This window comes from Typopeltis vanoorti, chromosome 10 (assembly GCF_054136105.1).
Source record: "Typopeltis vanoorti isolate ZY-2024b chromosome 10, IOZ_Tvanoo_1.0, whole genome shotgun sequence".
NCBI lineage: Eukaryota > Metazoa > Arthropoda > Arachnida > Uropygi > Thelyphonidae > Typopeltis > Typopeltis vanoorti.
Genome location: NC_143558.1, coordinates 34,508,804 through 34,529,622, shown reverse-complemented (window position 1 = coordinate 34,529,622; position 20,819 = coordinate 34,508,804). Strand labels below are relative to the sequence as shown.

The following is a 20,819-nucleotide window of genomic DNA, read 5'->3' as shown; positions in this document are numbered from 1 at the left end:
TTGTGGATTTTTTCATTTTACTTATAATTTTTTTAATCAATTTCCTAACTTTTCTAGTAGTTACTGAGTTCGATCCAAAATTTAAAATATTTGTGCACAATTTAACATGTGCTTTTCTCTGACTTTAATATTCATCTAGCTTATATTACTAATTTCAGAGAATGGATGGCAGAGTGGATAGGGGGGCTCTATTTTGCTGTAATAGATTGTTGCTTCGAACACTATCGTCGCATATATTTTTCTTTAATGTCTAAATGGTAAATGATTTTCATTTATTGGTATTCAACAACTACACCTGATTATTGTTGTTGCTTGAAGTGATATATGAAATATGTACATGTTTGGTTTGTAAGAATAGTTTATCATGTAATTTGGTCCACCTGCTGTACAAATATTGTTGGTTTTTAACCTTTCATGGATGGGATTTTCATTTAAAACGATTTCTCTAAGAAGAATCAGTAACGATTTTCATCCTGACATGCTTCATTAATTTTATTCATCAAGATAGAAATTTGAGCAAAAGAAAGATTTCAGTATCTTGGTATCAATATAATTGCAAGCCACCATTGCTTATATTGACGTTCCATGCATGCCATCATTAGACATTGCTTACTTTTAAAATTACAACAGTAAAAACGAGAAAAAAAATTGAATAATTAAAGTCCCAATAATCAAAAACTATAAATTAATTTTCATTTTTTTAATCTTTCAGAAAAAGAAGCCAGTCACAGCGTATCCTGCTTATCATACTGCTTACGACACCTTTCATTTAATGTCGAACTTTTTGGATCCGGAATTCACCCGACACAAGGCATGTGCCCAATTATCAGGAATCATTCTCCACATGCTAGCCGATTCTACTGTAATTCCATATAATGTTACAAAAGTACCAAAAAAGATGACACAGTCTTTGAGAGATATGAAAGCCAAAGGAATAGAAGACATTCTCAAGATGTATCATTTGTCGCTTGGTAGGTGTAGTTTTGTGTATTTTGGTTTTGTATTTATTCGCTGCAAAGTTTCCTCGCTCAATTTCATTTTCTTCTTTTTATTTGATTTTAATCAAAACGTTATTTAACTTGGTTATAAATGTAAATATATCCTTTAAATTGTCTATGGATTAAATTTTATTTGAGGTAAAAAGTTAACTTTTTGCCGGATTCCGCTTTAAATCATTGATAGTGTAGGCCAAGTTATCTCTGATTGGCTAAGGATAAAAAGGTTTCTGTCAATGAGTTTCTAGGAGTCTGGAAGAAATTTAAAATTATAATCATTCAAAGATTTCACATGTATATATAAAAAACTAAGCTCTCTCTTGATTTTTTTTCAGATTCGTTAGAGGAAGCAGTTTCAAATTTTTCCGCAATTGCAGAAACGTGGCAAAGCAAACTCCAAAACATTGATCTTTATAAGTAAGTATAATAACATAATCATAGTAAGTTATTACGTATCGTTGAAAATGATATATTTTCTTATAACATTTATTTGTTTATTATAATTATCATCTCATCTCATCTTCCTTTCCCTCTTTTACCATGCGGTGTCGAGGGTGTATTAATCATCGGACGTCAAACCGTTCACAGGATAAGGTGGTCAGCCATACGCCTCGGTATATCCTATGTCCGTAGTGTTGAGTTCTCAAGGCTGCTTTACGGGATGAAAAACCCGAAGATAAATTTGGGAATAAACCAGTGGCGGCCTGTGAAGTTTTAAGTGGGGGTACTGCCTATACAAAATAATTAAAAAAAACCCTATTTTTTTCCTAATCAGGAACCAATTTATTAATAAATAAATCTACAGATTTATTTATTAATTCCGCAGGGAGATGGGTGCAAAGCGCATATCCACTAGGGTAACCGCACGGGCTATTATGATTATTACATGCAATAAATTATACAGCTGCTTGTGAATCCTTATGGTAGAAACTGTGTTTACTCCCATAATCCTAGACAATCAGACCATTATAGGTTTATTTCTATTCGATGTGTAAGAAACTCTTCTAGGCTTTTTTTCAGAGGATTCCAAGTTACGTGATTATTAAGAAGGCTAAAGGCTAGTGAGGTTTTCTTTATTAGTACTTCGGATTTTTAGTTCCTCAACTGAAGTCGTTGAACTCAATTGCAGATAATAGCATATACCTGTTGGAGAGAACGAAATGGCGTTAATCGTCTTCCGCACTTTCTCATAATGAATTTGAAATCATTGTTTACTCAGATATCATTGAGGGCTGAGTGTGGAAACCGGTCTCCCACTGATATCTCGATAGTTAAGGTAAAAGAGCGATGTTTACTACTCTCTTTGGGAATAAAAGGAGTTTGAAGATTTATTTATTGATTTTTTTTTGTAAATTATATAATTATCGGACTTATTTTACTAGGGTGTATTTATTCTTTAATGCTAAACTACTTGCCGTTTTTATTTATTTATTTATTATTTTTTTAATTTAGCGCTATATCTTCTGTGTGCTTATTCCTACGAAAACAATCTCCAAAATTGACACAAATCAAGTGGAAAGAAAACCTATAAGACATTTTAAATTTTCCAATTCATAAAATCGTATTATGTTCCATGTAGCTAAAGCAAATCCGTTATATGAGAAAAGAGATGGATAGACAAATTCTAAAAAAAAAATTGTCACGAATTTTGCCAACTGTAACCTAAAACAACAAAAACTTTACGAGTTTCTTGAATATATTCAGAGAAGCGGACCCCCCCCCCCCAACACGCTTTGAGAGTATTGCATAAAATTATTTCTTAATACATAGATTTATTGTTTGTGTTGTTGCTTCTTTACCGTTGCGATGCTGTTGTTCTTGTATAAACGGCTCCAACCTCCTGTATATATGGGCGTGGATAGTCGAGTTTTTTCCCCCAGTTTATCCTGGGTTTTTTTTTTTTCATCCGCAAAGCAGGCAAACCGGCTTTGAGAACTTAACACTACGGACATAGGATACACCGGGGCATATGGCTGACCACCTTATTCCGTGAACGGTTTGAGGTCCGATAATTAATAATAATAATAAAAAAAAAATCTCGACACCGCAAGGCAAAAGAGGGTAAAAGAAAGATGAGAGATGAATATAACTCACATTGTGTTCCCCTGTATCAGCACAACATAGAAAAAAGAAACAGGATGCGCTATCCAGATTTAAAGTATAATAACTGCTACCAGACATGAATCATAAAGCAGCAAACAACTTTTCTCCTTATATATATATTAAATAATCAGCAAAATTAAATATGTATTGCATAAAATAAACAGATTAATTTAATGATATTTATTTAATGCCTTTTTTTTCAGTCCTTTAGAGATCAGGATGATCAATGACCAGATGATGATGTTGGAACGCATATTTATAAATGCGAACGGGCTTCCTGGAAGACCATTTACAAGGTGGGCGGTTTGTTTATTATTATTAAATTTAGCTAAGTGGTTATTGTTATGCTAATGATAATTGAATGTGTTTCGAGGGGGTAATGTATTGTCCATTAGTTATGACCGCACTACTGTGAGACATGGCATACTCAAATTAATGAATAAGCGAACTCGTAAACAAACTAATATTTAATAACGTCTCCCTCGAATTTCCTGCTGAAAAGAATACCTCTACAGCGACACGAGAAGCGTAAACAAGCTATAAAAAATTCCCAGTATTGGAAATTACTTTTTATGTAAAGTGATTATTATCGGTTCCATGGGAGCTGACGACGGACGTATTCTTGAATTCTTATCTTCATTAATAATTATTAATATTCCATAAGAAATACAAAATGAGCTCAATATGTGAATTGCCTTAATTTCTGTTTACAGAATAACTGAGGCACTTTTTCATACCTATCTAGAATCATACACTGCGCGACTAAACCGGCTCGACTAAACACTTTAGAAACATTTCTATTCTTAACAAATTGAATTATATGAAATATTAATTTATAATATGATTTTCGTTGGATACAGTAACAGTTTCGATAATTCTTTACGATATTAGGTTTTGTAGTAAATTAAAATATGAGACGTGATAAAAAAAGTTTTCATTATTTGTTCACAGTCAAGAAAGGGGTAAGAGCCAAGTTTTTCTCCCAGAGAGCAGTGAGTGAGTGGATTTAATTTGCCCTTAGGGGGTAGTGAGTGCATCTAGGATGAATGAATTTAAGGGAAGGTATGATAGCTGGTTTGGGTGATTTATAGCTTCCATCGATGAGTCCTTGACTCTCTGGAGGTCTTAGATAATAATAATAATAATTGTTATTATTATTATGGAAAATTATACATTTATTTTCAAAACAAACAAACAGTATTTTTTTAAATAAATAAAAATAAATATTTTTTAAAAATAAATATTTTTTAAAAATAAATAAAATGAAATTAGTCAACTTCTCGCACATTTCATGATACAGTTTTTGGATATTTCTTTTTTCGTTCAACATTCAACATTACTAAGGCAAATCGGCTTTTCGTATTAAAAACATGTTTCTTGAATTTTTCTTTTTAAAGAAAACGTTTTAGAAATGTATTATGGTCACCAAAATGGCTTCTGATAATTTTCTTTGGTTTCTCTAATTTCGTTATCAGCGAGTTTGTGTGGTCATGATTATTCTAGATCTGCATTATTTCCTATTCAAAATATGGATCTTTTATTTAGCATTTTGTGAGAAGCCATAACTTCCATATTAGGCGTTCAGGGGAAAAAAGAATAAAAATACATACATACATTATATATATTTTTTAAAGAATAAATATTTAATGACTTTAAACCGAGATAAAATATTAAGTTTTAATGAAAATGATACAACTGGTTTCAGCATTTTACAGTCTTCATCGGGTATCAACTAAAGGTAGAACACAATAATAAAAATTGAAGTTACAGAAAACTGAGAATTACAAGCAAAAAATGCAATACATAATTGACACAAAAACTTTTTATTTTTCAAGTTATTCTATCTAACGCGCTATTGTTTGTTGCATGCGTGCTTGCAAGTTCTCGTGAACGCCAGTATTAAACACTGCAGCATGGCTATCAGGGATGTTGTAACTCAAATTGCTGTTCAAATGTTCAGGATTAAAGAGGATTTCCCTGGACTCCACGATTTTCCTTTCAAACTCATCACTGCAGCGAAAAATGTTTTCGGATTTATCCCAGCAAACTGAGTGCCTCTGTAGATCATCATGAGGATTGTTTGAGAAAAGAACATGATTGGATAGCGCAGATGTATGTGATCTTTTATAGGCGATGTCTCTCTTATGCTCCTCTATATGTAGTTCAATAGATTTGTTAGCCTGTCCAAAACAAGGAATATTACAATCACATCATAACTTGTATACACCTTGATATTTCAGGTTGTGATGAATAGGCTTCGAACGGCTTATAAGAGAACGGACTTTAGGGGGTGTAGTGAAAAACGTCCTCATATTGTATTTTTTAAGGACTTTAGACTATTTATTGGAGACTGAACTAATGTAAGGGATTGAGATGCTACCTTTAAAATCAGTAGTTTCCGTAGTACACTGCCTAGGAGGATCCAGAAGAAATTTTTTAATCGTTTTTTCAGAATATCCATTTTGTTTAAAGATAACAGAAAGGTGATTAATTTCTTTTTGGAGCTCATCTGGTTCATTTAAAAGAGAGCGTGCTCTGTGTCCTAAGGTAGAAATAGTTCCGAGCTTTTGTGGTGGAAAGTGATGATATTGACAGTGCAGATATCTATTGGTATGAGTGGATTTTCTGTATATAGAGATTTTAAATCTATCAGAGCATCGTCTAAGAATTACGTCCAGGAATGGAAGGCAGTTATTTCGTTCTAGTTCGGCAGTGAATTTTATATTAGAATGCTGGTTGTTAAGATGATGAAGAAAATATAATGAAAATGTCGTTTCGGCTTAAGTGAGAAGGACGATATGGCTTTTGTTTCAAAATCTTCCATGAAAATATTTGTAGAACCGGGGATAAAGGGTTGCCCATTGCTAGCCCTTGGTTTTGATTGTAAATGGAGTCCCTATATCGGAAGTAGCCAGATTGAGTACAATTCTTTAATAAAGCAAATATCTTTATCTGGGTTTAAAGTCATTAAATATTTATTCTTTAAAATGTACCATAACAACCGAGTAGAAGCTCAGGAATACACACACACACACACACACACACACACACACACACACACACACACACACACACACACACACACACACACACACACACACACACACACACACACACACACACACACACACACACACACACACACACACACACACACACACACACACACACACACACACACACACACACACACACACACACACACACACACACACACACACACACACACACACACACACACACACACACACACACACACACACACACACACACACACACACACACACACACACACACACACACACACACACACACACACACACACACACACACACACACACACACACACACACACACACACACACACACACACACACACACACACACACACACACACACACACACACACACACACACACACACACACACACACACACACACACACACACACACACACACACACACACACACACACACACACACACACACACACACACACACACACACACACACACACACACACACACACACACACACACACACACACACACACACACACACACACACACACACACACACACACACACACACACACACACACACACACACACACACACACACACACACACACACACACACACACACACACACACACACACACACACACACACACACACACACACACACACACACACACACACACACACACACACACACACACACACACACACACACACACACACACACACACACACACACACACACACACACACACACACACACACACACACACACACACACACACACACACACACACACACACACACACACACACACACACACACACACACACACACACACACACACACACACACACACACACACACACACACACACACACACACACACACACACACACACACACACACACACACACACACACACACACACACACACACACACACACACACACACACACACACACACACACACACACACACACACACACACACACACACACACACACACACACACACACACACACACACACACACACACACACACACACACACACACACACACACACACACACACACACACACACACACACACACACACACACACACACACACACACACACACACACACACACACACACACACACACACACACACACACACACACACACACACACACACACACACACACACACACACACACACACACACACACACACACACACACACACACACACACACACACACACACACACACACACACACACACACACACACACACACACACACACACACACACACACACACACACACACACACACACACACACACACACACACACACACACACACACACACACACACACACACACACACACACACACACACACACACACACACACACACACACACACACACACACACACACACACACACACACACACACACACACACACACACACACACACACACACACACACACACACACACACACACACACACACACACACACACACACACACACACACACACACACACACACACACACACACACACACACACACACACACACACACACACACACACACACACACACACACACACACACACACACACACACACACACACACACACACACACACACACACACACACACACACACACACACACACACACACACACACACACACACACACACACACACACACACACACACACACACACACACACACACACACACACACACACACACACACACACACACACACACACACACACACACACACACACACACACACACACACACACACACACACACACACACACACACACACACACACACACACACACACACACACACACACACACACACACACACACACACACACACACACACACACACACACACACACACACACACACACACACACACACACACACACACACACACACACACACACACACACACACACACACACACACACACACACACACACACACACACACACACACACACACACACACACACACACACACACACACACACACACACACACACACACACACACACACACACACACACACACACACACACACACACACACACACACACACACACACACACACACACACACACACACACACACACACACACACACACACACACACACACACACACACACACACACACACACACACACACACACACACACACACACACACACACACACACACACACACACACACACACACACACACACACACACACACACACACACACACACACACACACACACACACACACACACACACACACACACACACACACACACACACACACACACACACACACACACACACACACACACACACACACACACACACACACACACACACACACACACACACACACACACACACACACACACACACACACACACACACACACACACACACACACACACACACACACACACACACACACACACACACACACACACACACACACACACACACACACACACACACACACACACACACACACACACACACACACACACACACACACACACACACACACACACACACACACACACACACACACACACACACACACACACACACACACACACACACACACACACACACACACACACACACACACACACACACACACACACACACACACACACACACACACACACACACACACACACACACACACACACACACACACACACACACACACACACACACACACACACACACACACACACACACACACACACACACACACACACACACACACACACACACACACACACACACACACACACACACACACACACACACACACACACACACACACACACACACACACACACACACACACACACACATCCATAAATATCCATAAATATCCATAAATATCCATAAATATCCATAATATAATATTATGGATATTTATGAATATCTTTAGTCAGTAAATGCTTTTGTCTCCGAGTGTGAAACCAACATTCTGCTTTTTGGATACTTCAATTTGCTTTATGAAAAAAGCACTGTATTTGATCTCCAAGGCAAGAGTTCCGGAATTTCTTAGTCCACCTAGGGTACTGAAATGTATGATAGCTTTCCACAAGAGAAAAAAAAACTGTTTACACCACATATATATATTTAGATTACAATGCTGTAGTACTTCTAAATTTCCTTATACACAATACAGAATAATGTATACAGCCTTTCATGTATTTATAAATGTATTTGTGTATATAGTCTTTTCATCAGGAACTTGCGTTTGCTCAGTAGTATGGTAGCCACTAATATCAAGATAAGATAAGGAATCGTGACGTGATTGGTTGTTCATCTAATGACGTCATTGTGTGTGTGTGTGTGTGTGTGTGTGACGCCATGGGTTTGGAATGTTTGGAACTTCCCTGGGGGTATATGTGTCAATGGTTTCAGTTCTTGTGTTTTGGCTTGCGTATGGAATTATGGGTGATGGTAGAGATAAGGAATCGTTTCATGATTGGTGGGACACTTTTAACTAGATCAATCTAACACAAGGAATCGTGACATGTATGTTTGTTGTTATCATATGAAGATAAGTGACATCAATTGTTAGTTGTGAATAAGTTATGTTATTGTTTTGAATGGAAAGGAAGATATATTAGTGGATAAGGAATCGTGTCATGAATGGTGGGACACTTTTAACCAGATCAAGATCAAGATAAGATAAGGAATCGTGACGTGGATGAGTGTTATTATAGAGTTTGGAATGTTTGGAATTTTGCTGGAGCCCCCCACTTCTGTCAGGGACATCAAGTGGTGTGTTTGGTTCGCACAAAGTATTGTGGGTTTTATTTAGAGGTAAGAATTGTGACATTATGTTTGGAAATTTCTGGGGAACATATGTCTCTCTGTGATATCACATGGTGTTTTGGTTTGCGTATTATCGAATTGTGGGCGATGTGTTTGAGATAAGATATCTTGGAATTTTCCCCGGGTGACACATCCATCATTGTCATCATGTATCGTCTTTGTTGTCTATAGATGGCTGTACTAATTTTCCAATACAGTTTGGGGTATTTCTTTCTTGTTAAAGGAGGGGATTCTTAGAGTACATTCGTGATGGCGGCAGTGATTAGGCTTTTCTGAATAATTGAATTATATGCTGGTGTCAGGCCTGTGTAGCTCAGTGGAAGTGGTGCTTGCGTCCTCTGCGCTTGGCCACTTGAAGTTAGACCTAGGTTCTAGTCTAGACGTCGACTGGAGGAACTTTTTCTAAGCCTATCTTCGACCGGTTCCCGAGTTAGTCGATCTCTGGCACAGGCAAGCAGGTTTTTCCTCCCGGAAACTCGGGTTTTTCGTCCCGTAAACTCAAGAAAATCGACCGTAGTACCCACATTATTTCAGACAGTGACATATCTTGCTAGGGTTAGGTACCAAGAGATAGCAGCACTTGTTTGCCAGCCTCTTCATCGGGGGATGCTATAATTAGTGATAGACATGGGCCAGCTATTTCTGATTGGCTACTGGTGAAGATTGAACTGTCCACTAAGTCTCCAAAAGCTAGATAGGGTATAAAGGCCTTGCCTACTCCCTATTAAGGAATAAAAGGCGTTAGTTGATTTTTTTTGATATGCTGGTGTCCCTCAAACACACACACCACACACACACATTAGACATGAAAAATCAGAAATGTATCCATGTGATACTCTAATATGTACCATATGATTATTCTTATGAAAAAAAAATTATTCAGTATTAGAATTATGCTTATCAAAACATATGAGCAGTGATTATTGAAATTACAATTATCACTTGTTAAGTTTAAGTTAAAAAAAAAATTAACTTACATTTCTTTCCAGAATGGGAACATCTTGGTACTATCTAGGTTTTCTGAATATTCCAAATTGTTGATTTTTAACATATATTCACAGCAAAGAACACAAACACAAGTAAAATGTAGTTGACTTTTTCATTATAGGTTACTGGGGCTAACATATATTCACAGCACAAAAACACACAAAACATAGGAGTTGAAAAATATTTCTGTAAATAAGCAGAACTTATAGTTGACACATCGTTTACATTACCACCTGTTTGGTTCTGTTCATTTTCTTGGAGATGACTCAATTTCCGGTTTTAGTTTTCAGTTCTCTTTTCAGACTATGGAACTATAGTTGCTCATTTTGTGTACAACTAATCACATCCTGTAAGATGACATTCAAAAAGTATAATTTCTCACGTTTCCCCCCCCCTCTTCTGGAGCATCTCTGATTACCGACATCGTGGAAGAAAAGTAAATTCAGTGCTTGCCTTTCTGTTTATCTCATTTATTTCTGGTATTAGTCTGTAATTTAGTCTGTTTGTATTAATCACATCCTGTAATATATGAGTTGCAGTATTGTTCAAAAGGTATCATTTTCCAATGGCTGGATGTTTCTCAAACACTTACATACATATGACTAAGAGATTATCATTCACATGATTGTGATGACACATATCCTAAAATTATTCATTCCTGATTAAGGATTTTATACACTTATTGTTTTCAAGTAGATGGCTTGTTTGTTTGTTTACATTTTGTGTAGCTAGGAAACTGGAATTTATTTCAAATGAATATTAGCTCTGTAATATATATATTTTGTTAATTTCTATGTTAACTTTTATTTGCCTGTAATATTATTAACAAATTGTATTTATTGAATCTAACATACAGAAATTAAATAAAGTGAAAAAGACAGTGTTTTTTTTCTTATTCTTCTGATTTCACATTTGCACTGATGTTCATAGTGTATGATTTCCCATTGGTGCTTACATATAATTCATGTGATTTTTCTCCATGTCACATTTCAAAACAAGTTGAACTGTGGTTTTTACATAGTTCAATTATGTAAAACTCATTTCTGTTAGTCTCAACTGACTGCTGTCCTCTCATCTCGACATTTATTTCACAGTAGGGATATTTATATATATTTTTAACACAATTATTATATTAGATATTCTTTCCAATACAAACAAATAATTATTTATTCTTATTTCAAATGAAAGTTTGCTCAGAACAAAAGAAAGAAAGAAAAAACTGTTTACAAACTTAAATGAACAAAGATGTGTGCTTTTGTTGTTGTGTTTTTCCACAGTGAATTTTTACTCAGTTATTCGAATAGAAATTGATATTTAAATCCACAACTTTATACCTTAATGCTATTCTGTTTAATTATTGAAAAAAATCACTACTGTGAAATTAATGCCAGGAACAGGAAAAAAAGTGTTGAAAACTGATATCCATCTAATTGATCATTTTAGAAATTGTCTAATGCTACCTACTGACATTGTTTGAGTTATATGAAAACAATTCGTTTCCATAATCGAAAATCCGAACTGTTAGAATTCGATTGCTTTACAGAGCGACATTAGATAATAACCCAAAACGTGACTTAAACTCTTAAAGTTTGGTATAGAAAAAATGCTTGTACTCTCCAGATAACACAAACACAAATTTTACCTTTCCCACACAAAGTAAGATAAAAATACACCAACTGTATATCCAACAGCATGCAAAAACATGTTGTTGAGTCATCTGTGCAAAAGATTCATTTTTGAAGGAATGGTCAGGGTAGGGCATAGTAAGGGTAAACAGTACTATAAGAAAAACCATAGAGTCGAGTGACTTTGGATTTAAGGTAATTGTTCATCCACTGCAGCTGCTATATCGTGTTGTGGTGTTTTGTGTTCGGTAATGTAAAAATAATGGGTGAACCACAAAATTCATTGAAAGTTTCTTTGTGAAAAGTTCTAATTGTTCAGAATTTTGTAACAGAGAGTTAACAAAATATAAGATCAGAGCTAATAATCAGTGAAATAATAATAATAATAATTATAATAAATACCTATTTATTTGTGGTGCCAAATGAAGTAATGTAAGAAGAAGAATGAAGGAAAAATATGCAAAATCTACATTGGGTGAAAAATACTAATTTTCAGTTATCATTGCTATAATTGATGAACAATTTCTTTTGAATAAGACTTCAAATTTATTTCCTAAAGAAATTTGTATTTCTGATGGAATTATTGTAAGATATGCATTGACAAAATCACCTTGTAGTTGGAAAGAATTATCTGAAAGAGTTAAAAAAAGAATTCTTGGTTAATAAAATATAACCAACAGCTGAAGTGGGAAATTGGTTCACTATCTCTGGACAAACTAAGAAATTGGATGATAGAATCAACATGCAAATATCAAATATACTCACCGAAAGAAGAGAAAAATCAAAAACATTAACGAGGTTAACAGGGAGGCCTGTTGTTGATTTAAATGAAATTGGATACCCAAAACGTGAAAACATAACATGTACTTTTAAATGCTTTTGAAAACATAATGAAAGATTCTGTGCTTTTAAAATTGCTCAGAAATATATGTATTGGTTTCAAAAAATAAATATGCAACCCATAATTTTACTACAGTAATAAATTCCCAACGACCACCAAATGAAAAATTAACTTTCAGATGAGAGTTACATTGTCAAAAACCACATGATGGCAATTCCACAAGCATGAAAAGAACCTTTGAACAACAGTGCAAATTTAACAATAAGAAGCTTAAGGAACAAAAATATAGATTATATTTTTCACTTTATTTATTTTCTGTATGTTAGATTCAGTAAATACAATTTGTAAATAATATTTCACTGAAATAAAATGTGTAAATTTCAATGAAAAATTTGGGTATCGTTGATGTGTTAACAAATTTAAGTAAGACCATAGCATTTTTTTTCCTTGTGAAATTTCATGCCACAAACTAACCAGACTTTTTTTTGACTCAGTGAATTAAAAGTCTTATTTGTTCATGCAAGCCCTCAAATATTTCAAGAAACTATCAACTCTTGGAAGCAAAAGGAATAATTGGGTATTAAATTAATAGCCAGAATTTTAGTGGAGCAGATTTCACCTGAAAAGTCACAATACTGTTAGAATTTGGTTATTTTACAGAGAGACATTATATGTTTTAAACCAACAGGTTACTAAAACTCTAAAGATTGTTACTAAAGATTGTTGTAGAAAAAAGGAATCATAGTGTGCAGATAAAAGCAAGTGAATCAACATTCATATATCAAATAATACTCATCATTGGAAGAGAAAATAAAATTAAAAAAAAAACATTAACGAACTTAATAGCCAGACCCATTCTTCATTTAAATGATACCAAATGATGAAAACAATATCAGCATGAATTTCAAAACTTTGAAAAAGCTGATGAATTTCTTGCTTGCTATGATCATAAATATTTATTTGAGGTAAACATTTCTTTCTTTCTTTCTTTCGTTCTGAGCTAACTTTCATTTGAAATAAGAATAAATAATTATTTGTTTGTATTGGAAAGAATATCTAATATAATAATTGTGTTAAAAATATATATAAATATCCCTACTGTGAAATAAATGTAGGGATGAGAGGACAACAGTCAATTGGGATTAATGGAAACGAGTTTTACATAATTGAACTATGTAAAAACCATAGTTCAACTTGTTTTGAAATGTGACATGGAGAAAAATCACATGAATTATATGTAAGCACCAATGGGAAATCATACACTATGAACATCAGCGCAAATGTGAACTCAGAAGAATAAGAAAAAAAATACTGTCTTTTTCACTTTATTTAATTTCTGTATGTTAGATTCAATAAATACAATTTGTTAATAATATTACAGGCAAATAAAAGTTAACATAGAAATTAACAAAATATATATATTACAGAGCTAATATTCATTTGAAATAAATTCCAGTTTCCTAGCTACACAAAATGTAAACAAACAAACAAGCCATCTACTTGAAAACAATAAGTGTATAAAATCCTTAATCAGGAATGAATAATTTTAGGATATGTGTCATCACAATCATGTGAATGATAATCTCTTAGTCATATGTATGTAAGTGTTTGAGAAACATCCAGCCGTTGGAAAATGATACCTTTTGAACAATACTGCAACTCATATATTACAGGATGTGATTAATACAAACAGACTAAATTACAGACTAATACCAGAAATAAATGAGATAAACAGAAAGGCAAGCACTGAGTTTACTTTTCTTCCACGATGTCGGTAATCAGAGATGCTCCAGAAGAGGGGGGGGGAAACGTGAGAAATTATACTTTTTGAATGTCATCTTACAGGATGTGATTAGTTGTACACAAAATGAGCAACTATAGTTCCATAGTCTGAAAAGAGAACTGAAAACTAAGACCGGAAATTGAGTCATCTCCAAGAAAACGAACAGAACCAAACAGGTGGTAATATAAACGATGTGTCAACTATAAGTTCTGCTTATTTACAGAAATATTTTTCAACTCCTATGTTTTGTGTGTTTTTGTGCTGTGAATATATGTTAGCCCCAGTAACCTATAATGAAAAAGTCAACTACATTTTACTTGTGTTTGTGTTCTTTGCTGTGAATATATGTTAAAAATCAACAATTTGGAATATTCAGAAAACCTAGATAGTACCAAGATGTTCCCATTCTGGAAAGAAATGTAAGTTAATTTTTTTTTAACTTAAACTTAACAAGTGATAATTGTAATTTCAATAATCACTGCTCATATGTTTCGGTAAGCGTAATTCTAATACTGAATAGTTTTTTTTCATAAGAATAATCATATGGTACATATTAGAGTATCAACCTGGATACATTTCTGATTTTTCATGTCTAATGTGTGTGTGTGTGTGTTTGAGGGACACCAGCATATAATTCAATTATTCAGAAAAGCCTAATCACTGCTGTCATCATGACTGTACTCTAAGAATCCCCTCCTTTAACAAGAAAGAAATACCCCAAACTGTATTGGAAAATTAGTATAGCCATCTATAGACAACCAAAGACAAAACATGATGACAATGACGGATATGTGTGTGTCACCCGGGGAAAATTCCAAGATATCTTATCTCAAACACATCGTCCACAATTCCATAGGCAAACCAAAACACCATGTGATATCACAGAGAGACATATGTTCCCCAGAAATTTCCAAACATAACGTCACAATTCTTATCTCTAAATACAACCCACAATACTTTATGCGAACCCAACACAAAATGTGATGTCCCTGACAGGAGGACCCAGCGAAATTCCAAACACTCCAAACTCTATAATAACACACATCCATGTTACGATTCCTTATGCACTAATATATATTCCTTTCCATTCAAAACAATAACATCACTTATTTACAACTAACAAATGACGTCACTTATCTTCATCTGATAACAACAACCATTCACGTCATGATTCCTTATCTTAGATTGATCTAGTTAAAAGTGTCCCACCAATCCTGACACGATTCCTTATCTCTACCATCACCCATAATTCCATACGCGAACCAAAACAAAGAACTGAAACCATTGACACATATACCCCCAGGGAAATTCCAACCATTCCAAACCCATGGCGTCACACACACACACACACAATGACGTCATTAGATGAACAACCAATCACGTCACGATTCCTTATCTTATCTTGATCTTGTTATTAGTGGCTACCATACTACTCTCTTCCAACGAATGTTATGTATGAAGGTAACAGAATGTTCGTTTTAGACAGGATGGAATGCTGCTTGCATGTCAAGAGTTTGAAATATATTGATGATGCGAATGCTGTCAGAAATTTTTCGAACACAAAGTCACGCGGTTAACTTCTGGAATGGTAGAAGTCGAAATAGTTTTATATCTAATTTAATAAGCCGAAAGGCTATTTTACCGGTACAAAATAAACAAATAAATAAAAAAAACACATAAAGGTATTTACCATCCCCCTATCTATTAGTTTTATATCTGTTTATGAATAATCTTGTTTTCTGAATTTTCATAATAATTTCCTCCTATAAGATGGATTTATTATGAAAATTCATGTTTTATACCGGAGATGCCTGGATAGATTTTTTGATAGAATTGGTATTTACTCGGTATGCATGATTTATTATCCATTTATACCATATTCCCATTGCAATTTATTTCTGTTTTACTTTGCAATAATTAATAAGAAATATTTTATGATTTAATGCAGTTTAGCAATATTTATTTGCCGTCATACATATTAAAACGGTTGTGTACATATCTTCAAAGTACAGAAATCTAATTCATTTAATTTTTTTCTTTCCCTCCCCTACTTTTTTTTAGAAACATGGTGTTTTCTCCAAGTCAGTTCGACAGTTATTCACATGCGATATTTCCCGCTGTGACCGATCTCTTAAATGGAATTGATAAACTTACCAAGGAAGCGAAAAATACAAGACTGCAGCAATTAGAACGTCATTTATCCGATTTAGTTTTATCTGTGAGATTTGCAACAAACTTTTTAAAAGACTACAGTGATTTTAGGCGTCACTATTGATTCTTGATAAAAAATGACATAAGAGCGGAATTGCTTCTATCTGTTTCATAAATTTCAGTAATAATCACTTACTTTAGTTTCTCAGTGTCTGTAGCGCCCACTTCTTTTATTTTTTATTTTCTGAAAATTGTGTTTCATATTCTGTTTTTTTTTTTTATTATTTATTTATTTTTAGTGACAAATGTGAATGCCAGTTGAAGAAAACCCAATAAATAATAGTATAAGTGTTATTTATTCTAATAATAATAATAATAACTTGAAACAAACCTTAAAATATTTCATCTTTGGCAAATGTAAAGAAATTATGTACAGTAATGTTTTGTTTATATTCCAACCCCTCTGGCAGATTAAGTGATGTTAATAATAAATAGATAAACACCAGTTTTTGGTGATGATTACCAACTACCATTTTTCAAAAAGGGAGAGTGCGGGTTGGGTTGGGTTGAGTTGGGAAGCATTGCAACGGTTATTCTTGGGATTCCTATTTTTTTTTTTTTTTTTTTCAGTGTTTTAAAAAGTCACATTTTCGAATCGTTTTTCAGTTGAGTTTTTTTTTTTTTTCGCTCTTTCGGAATAACGGAAAAGAAAATGACTCTTCAAAATGTACGTACATAAGTGCATATGTATGTGTATATGTATGTACATACAGTATTTGGCTGTTTTTTTTGAATGCTATCATATCCTATTTTGTTAGTTCATAGTGATCCATAATCTCTTTAGGTTGGGTAAAAAAAATGGGTGATTGGAAAAATTTTGCTGTCGGTGTTGAAAACAAAAATATGAAGTCTGTTTTCTGCCGTCTCTCAACATAAACGTCACTACGAGGCTGCTAGACAAGTGATTTATTTTTCTTTTTAAATTATTCTGTTCTTAGTTATGGTAAAAATTCTAAATCATTGATTGAAATATGTATTTTAGCCTGTGCGAATTTTCAGAAGAGATAAATTAATTTTAATAAATGATGTTACGAGTACCTACATTTTTTTAGGCACTCGCAGGCGCATAGATCTTAAAAGAAAACCACAGACTTTAGTTAAATTTATTAAGGTTGCAGCCCTAAAGGCATTTTAAGCATTGTTTCTTATTTTTTTTTATTCTGTAATGAGGCAATAATAAAAATGAAAGTGTATTTGCAAATTGTAATTCTGTCGAGGAGGGAGATGAATTTTTTTTTTCTCCTACACGCATCCATAAAAATGTCAGAGTTATTTATTTCCTCACAGCACAAAGTTGATATTACAAGGACAATGCAGGTGATCCTCTGTTATGACTTATATATGATGACAAGAAAGAATGTTTTTTGCAGTTCGTAATAATTTACGAACTAAAATAACGAAACATTACAGATTCATTTATCATAATATTTCTAGTCATCAAGGTATTTAATAAAAATGAATCTAATAATTATGTTAACGAGCATAAACGTGATCCAATAATATAATAATAAAAAGGCACGTTCTGCAATATCATTCTGGTACAGTGACGTCAACGGTATGCATTACAGTGTAGTTAAACTTAGTTTTAGTCATATGTATGGAATGGTTTATTAACTGTCATTTGTAAATCTATGGGATTGGGTCAATTACCAATGGCGCCAGTGTCAGAAGGACACCGTTGACATGATATTTTATCGATTATCGAAATTATCACGCTAAAAAAAAAAAAAAGGCGAGTAGCTACAAATTTGCTAATGACACTAAAATCCTATCTACGCTACTGTTTGTAACATATAATTTTGTGTTGCTATGCCTAATTAAGAAAATAAAATGGTTTAGTTCGAAGCAAGCTACCACAACTTTTGGAAATATCCAGAATTTGTACTAAATTCGATAAAATTGTGGTCACCTCAAACAGAGAGTTAATTTCAGCGTGTTGAATCATCCTGACTACTTTCGCCACTGAAAAACTGTTCAATCGAAATCCAAATTGAGATGGCTTGATAGATTTTAGTAAACATTACAAACACCAACTTTATTTATTTTCGTCCTACTACAATAAAATGATTCCTTTATATAATTTCGAAAGGTTTTGTCCTACGACGTACTTCTTTCTTTCCCCAGTAAAGAAAAACCAAATTCGGTAACAAAACTTTCTGAATGAGTTGTTCTCTTTGTTTAAACAGGTCAAGTCGCGAAAATTTATTAGACTGAAAGAAACCAATCAAATCAGTGCCATAATTATATCGAGAAACCCAATAATGTCTGGTTGATTGAGAATGTAGTGGAACCAAAGAAAGTTCTTAGTAAGTGGCTTAAAAATATTCACGAATTCATCGAAAACTTTTTATCTGGGATAGACTTGATAATTAATCTTAGTTGTGTCACTGAATTAACAGGCATTTTTGGATTATAAATAAAATCTATAGAGATTCTATGTTTGTAAATTATCTTTATATATTATCAATCAATCATCAACAACAACAATCATGTGTTCAACGCTCGTAGATGGCTGATACCATCTTGATATGATTCTTCCATTGCATTCTATTTGTGTAAGATGACTCAGTTTGTGTACAGATTTTCTGCACCATTTTACAGTGTTATTGCCCCATACTTTTTCTTTCCTTCAATCATTCCAAACGGCAGCGTTTTTATTTTCTTCTCATCATTCATTCTACATATATGGACAAAATAGACGTAGTTTCTGTTTAATTATTTTCTGGATCAGGTTTTCTTTTAGTTGTATTCGTCTATAGATTTCCTCATTGTTCACTTTCTGTATCCAGCTTATTCTCAAGATGATTCTATAGCACTTCTTTTCGAATGCTAGTATCCTCCTTTCAGGTTCTCTCAGGAGTAACCAGGCCTCACATTCATGAAGCAATCTGATGAAGATACAGGTTTTCACAATGCTCAGTTTGGTGTGTATCTTTATAACTCAGCTCTTCCATATTTTGTCCATGGCTTTTAAGGTAATTGCTGCCATGGTTATTCCAATTTTTACTATTTTTTTTCTGTCCAAGTCATGCATCATGTGGCATCCAAGATATGTGAGTGTTCCACATTTTCCAGTTGAAATCCTTCAATGGTAACTTTGTTCAGTAATTCCTATTGTCCGAATGTCACGTTTAGTTTTTTCAAAATTGACATTTAGTCCATATATTTTTCCTTTGGCGTATAATGTTTGCAGTGTCCTTTCGAGCTCTTCTTCAATCAAGAAAATATCATCTGCAAAGCAGAGGTAGTATATTTTCATGCCATTTATTGATGTGCCTCCACCTTCTTCTTCAATCTTATCTAGTATTCTTCCCAGATGTGCAATGAAGATGATTGGTGATATTGGGTTCACTTGTGTTGTGCCTTGACTAGAGGCTAA

The 20,819-nt window shown here is 34.7% G+C and overlaps 1 protein-coding gene across 1 annotated transcript in view; it reads left to right on the top strand.

The window, feature by feature from the left end:
• Window positions 1–17,848, top strand: part of LOC150102320 (N-acetylated-alpha-linked acidic dipeptidase 2-like) — a 46,583-nt gene extending 28,735 nt beyond the window's left edge. Inside the window, exons 15-18 of the mRNA XM_090399293.1 lie at window positions 713–971; window positions 1,331–1,412; window positions 3,302–3,394; window positions 17,291–17,848. Of these exons, the coding sequence (XP_090255419.1) occupies window positions 713–971; window positions 1,331–1,412; window positions 3,302–3,394; window positions 17,291–17,504 (648 nt within the window). The 3' untranslated portion in view covers window positions 17,505–17,848. The remainder of the gene's footprint in view (window positions 1–712; window positions 972–1,330; window positions 1,413–3,301; window positions 3,395–17,290) is intronic.
• The last annotated feature ends 2,971 nt before the right edge of the window (window positions 17,849–20,819 follow it).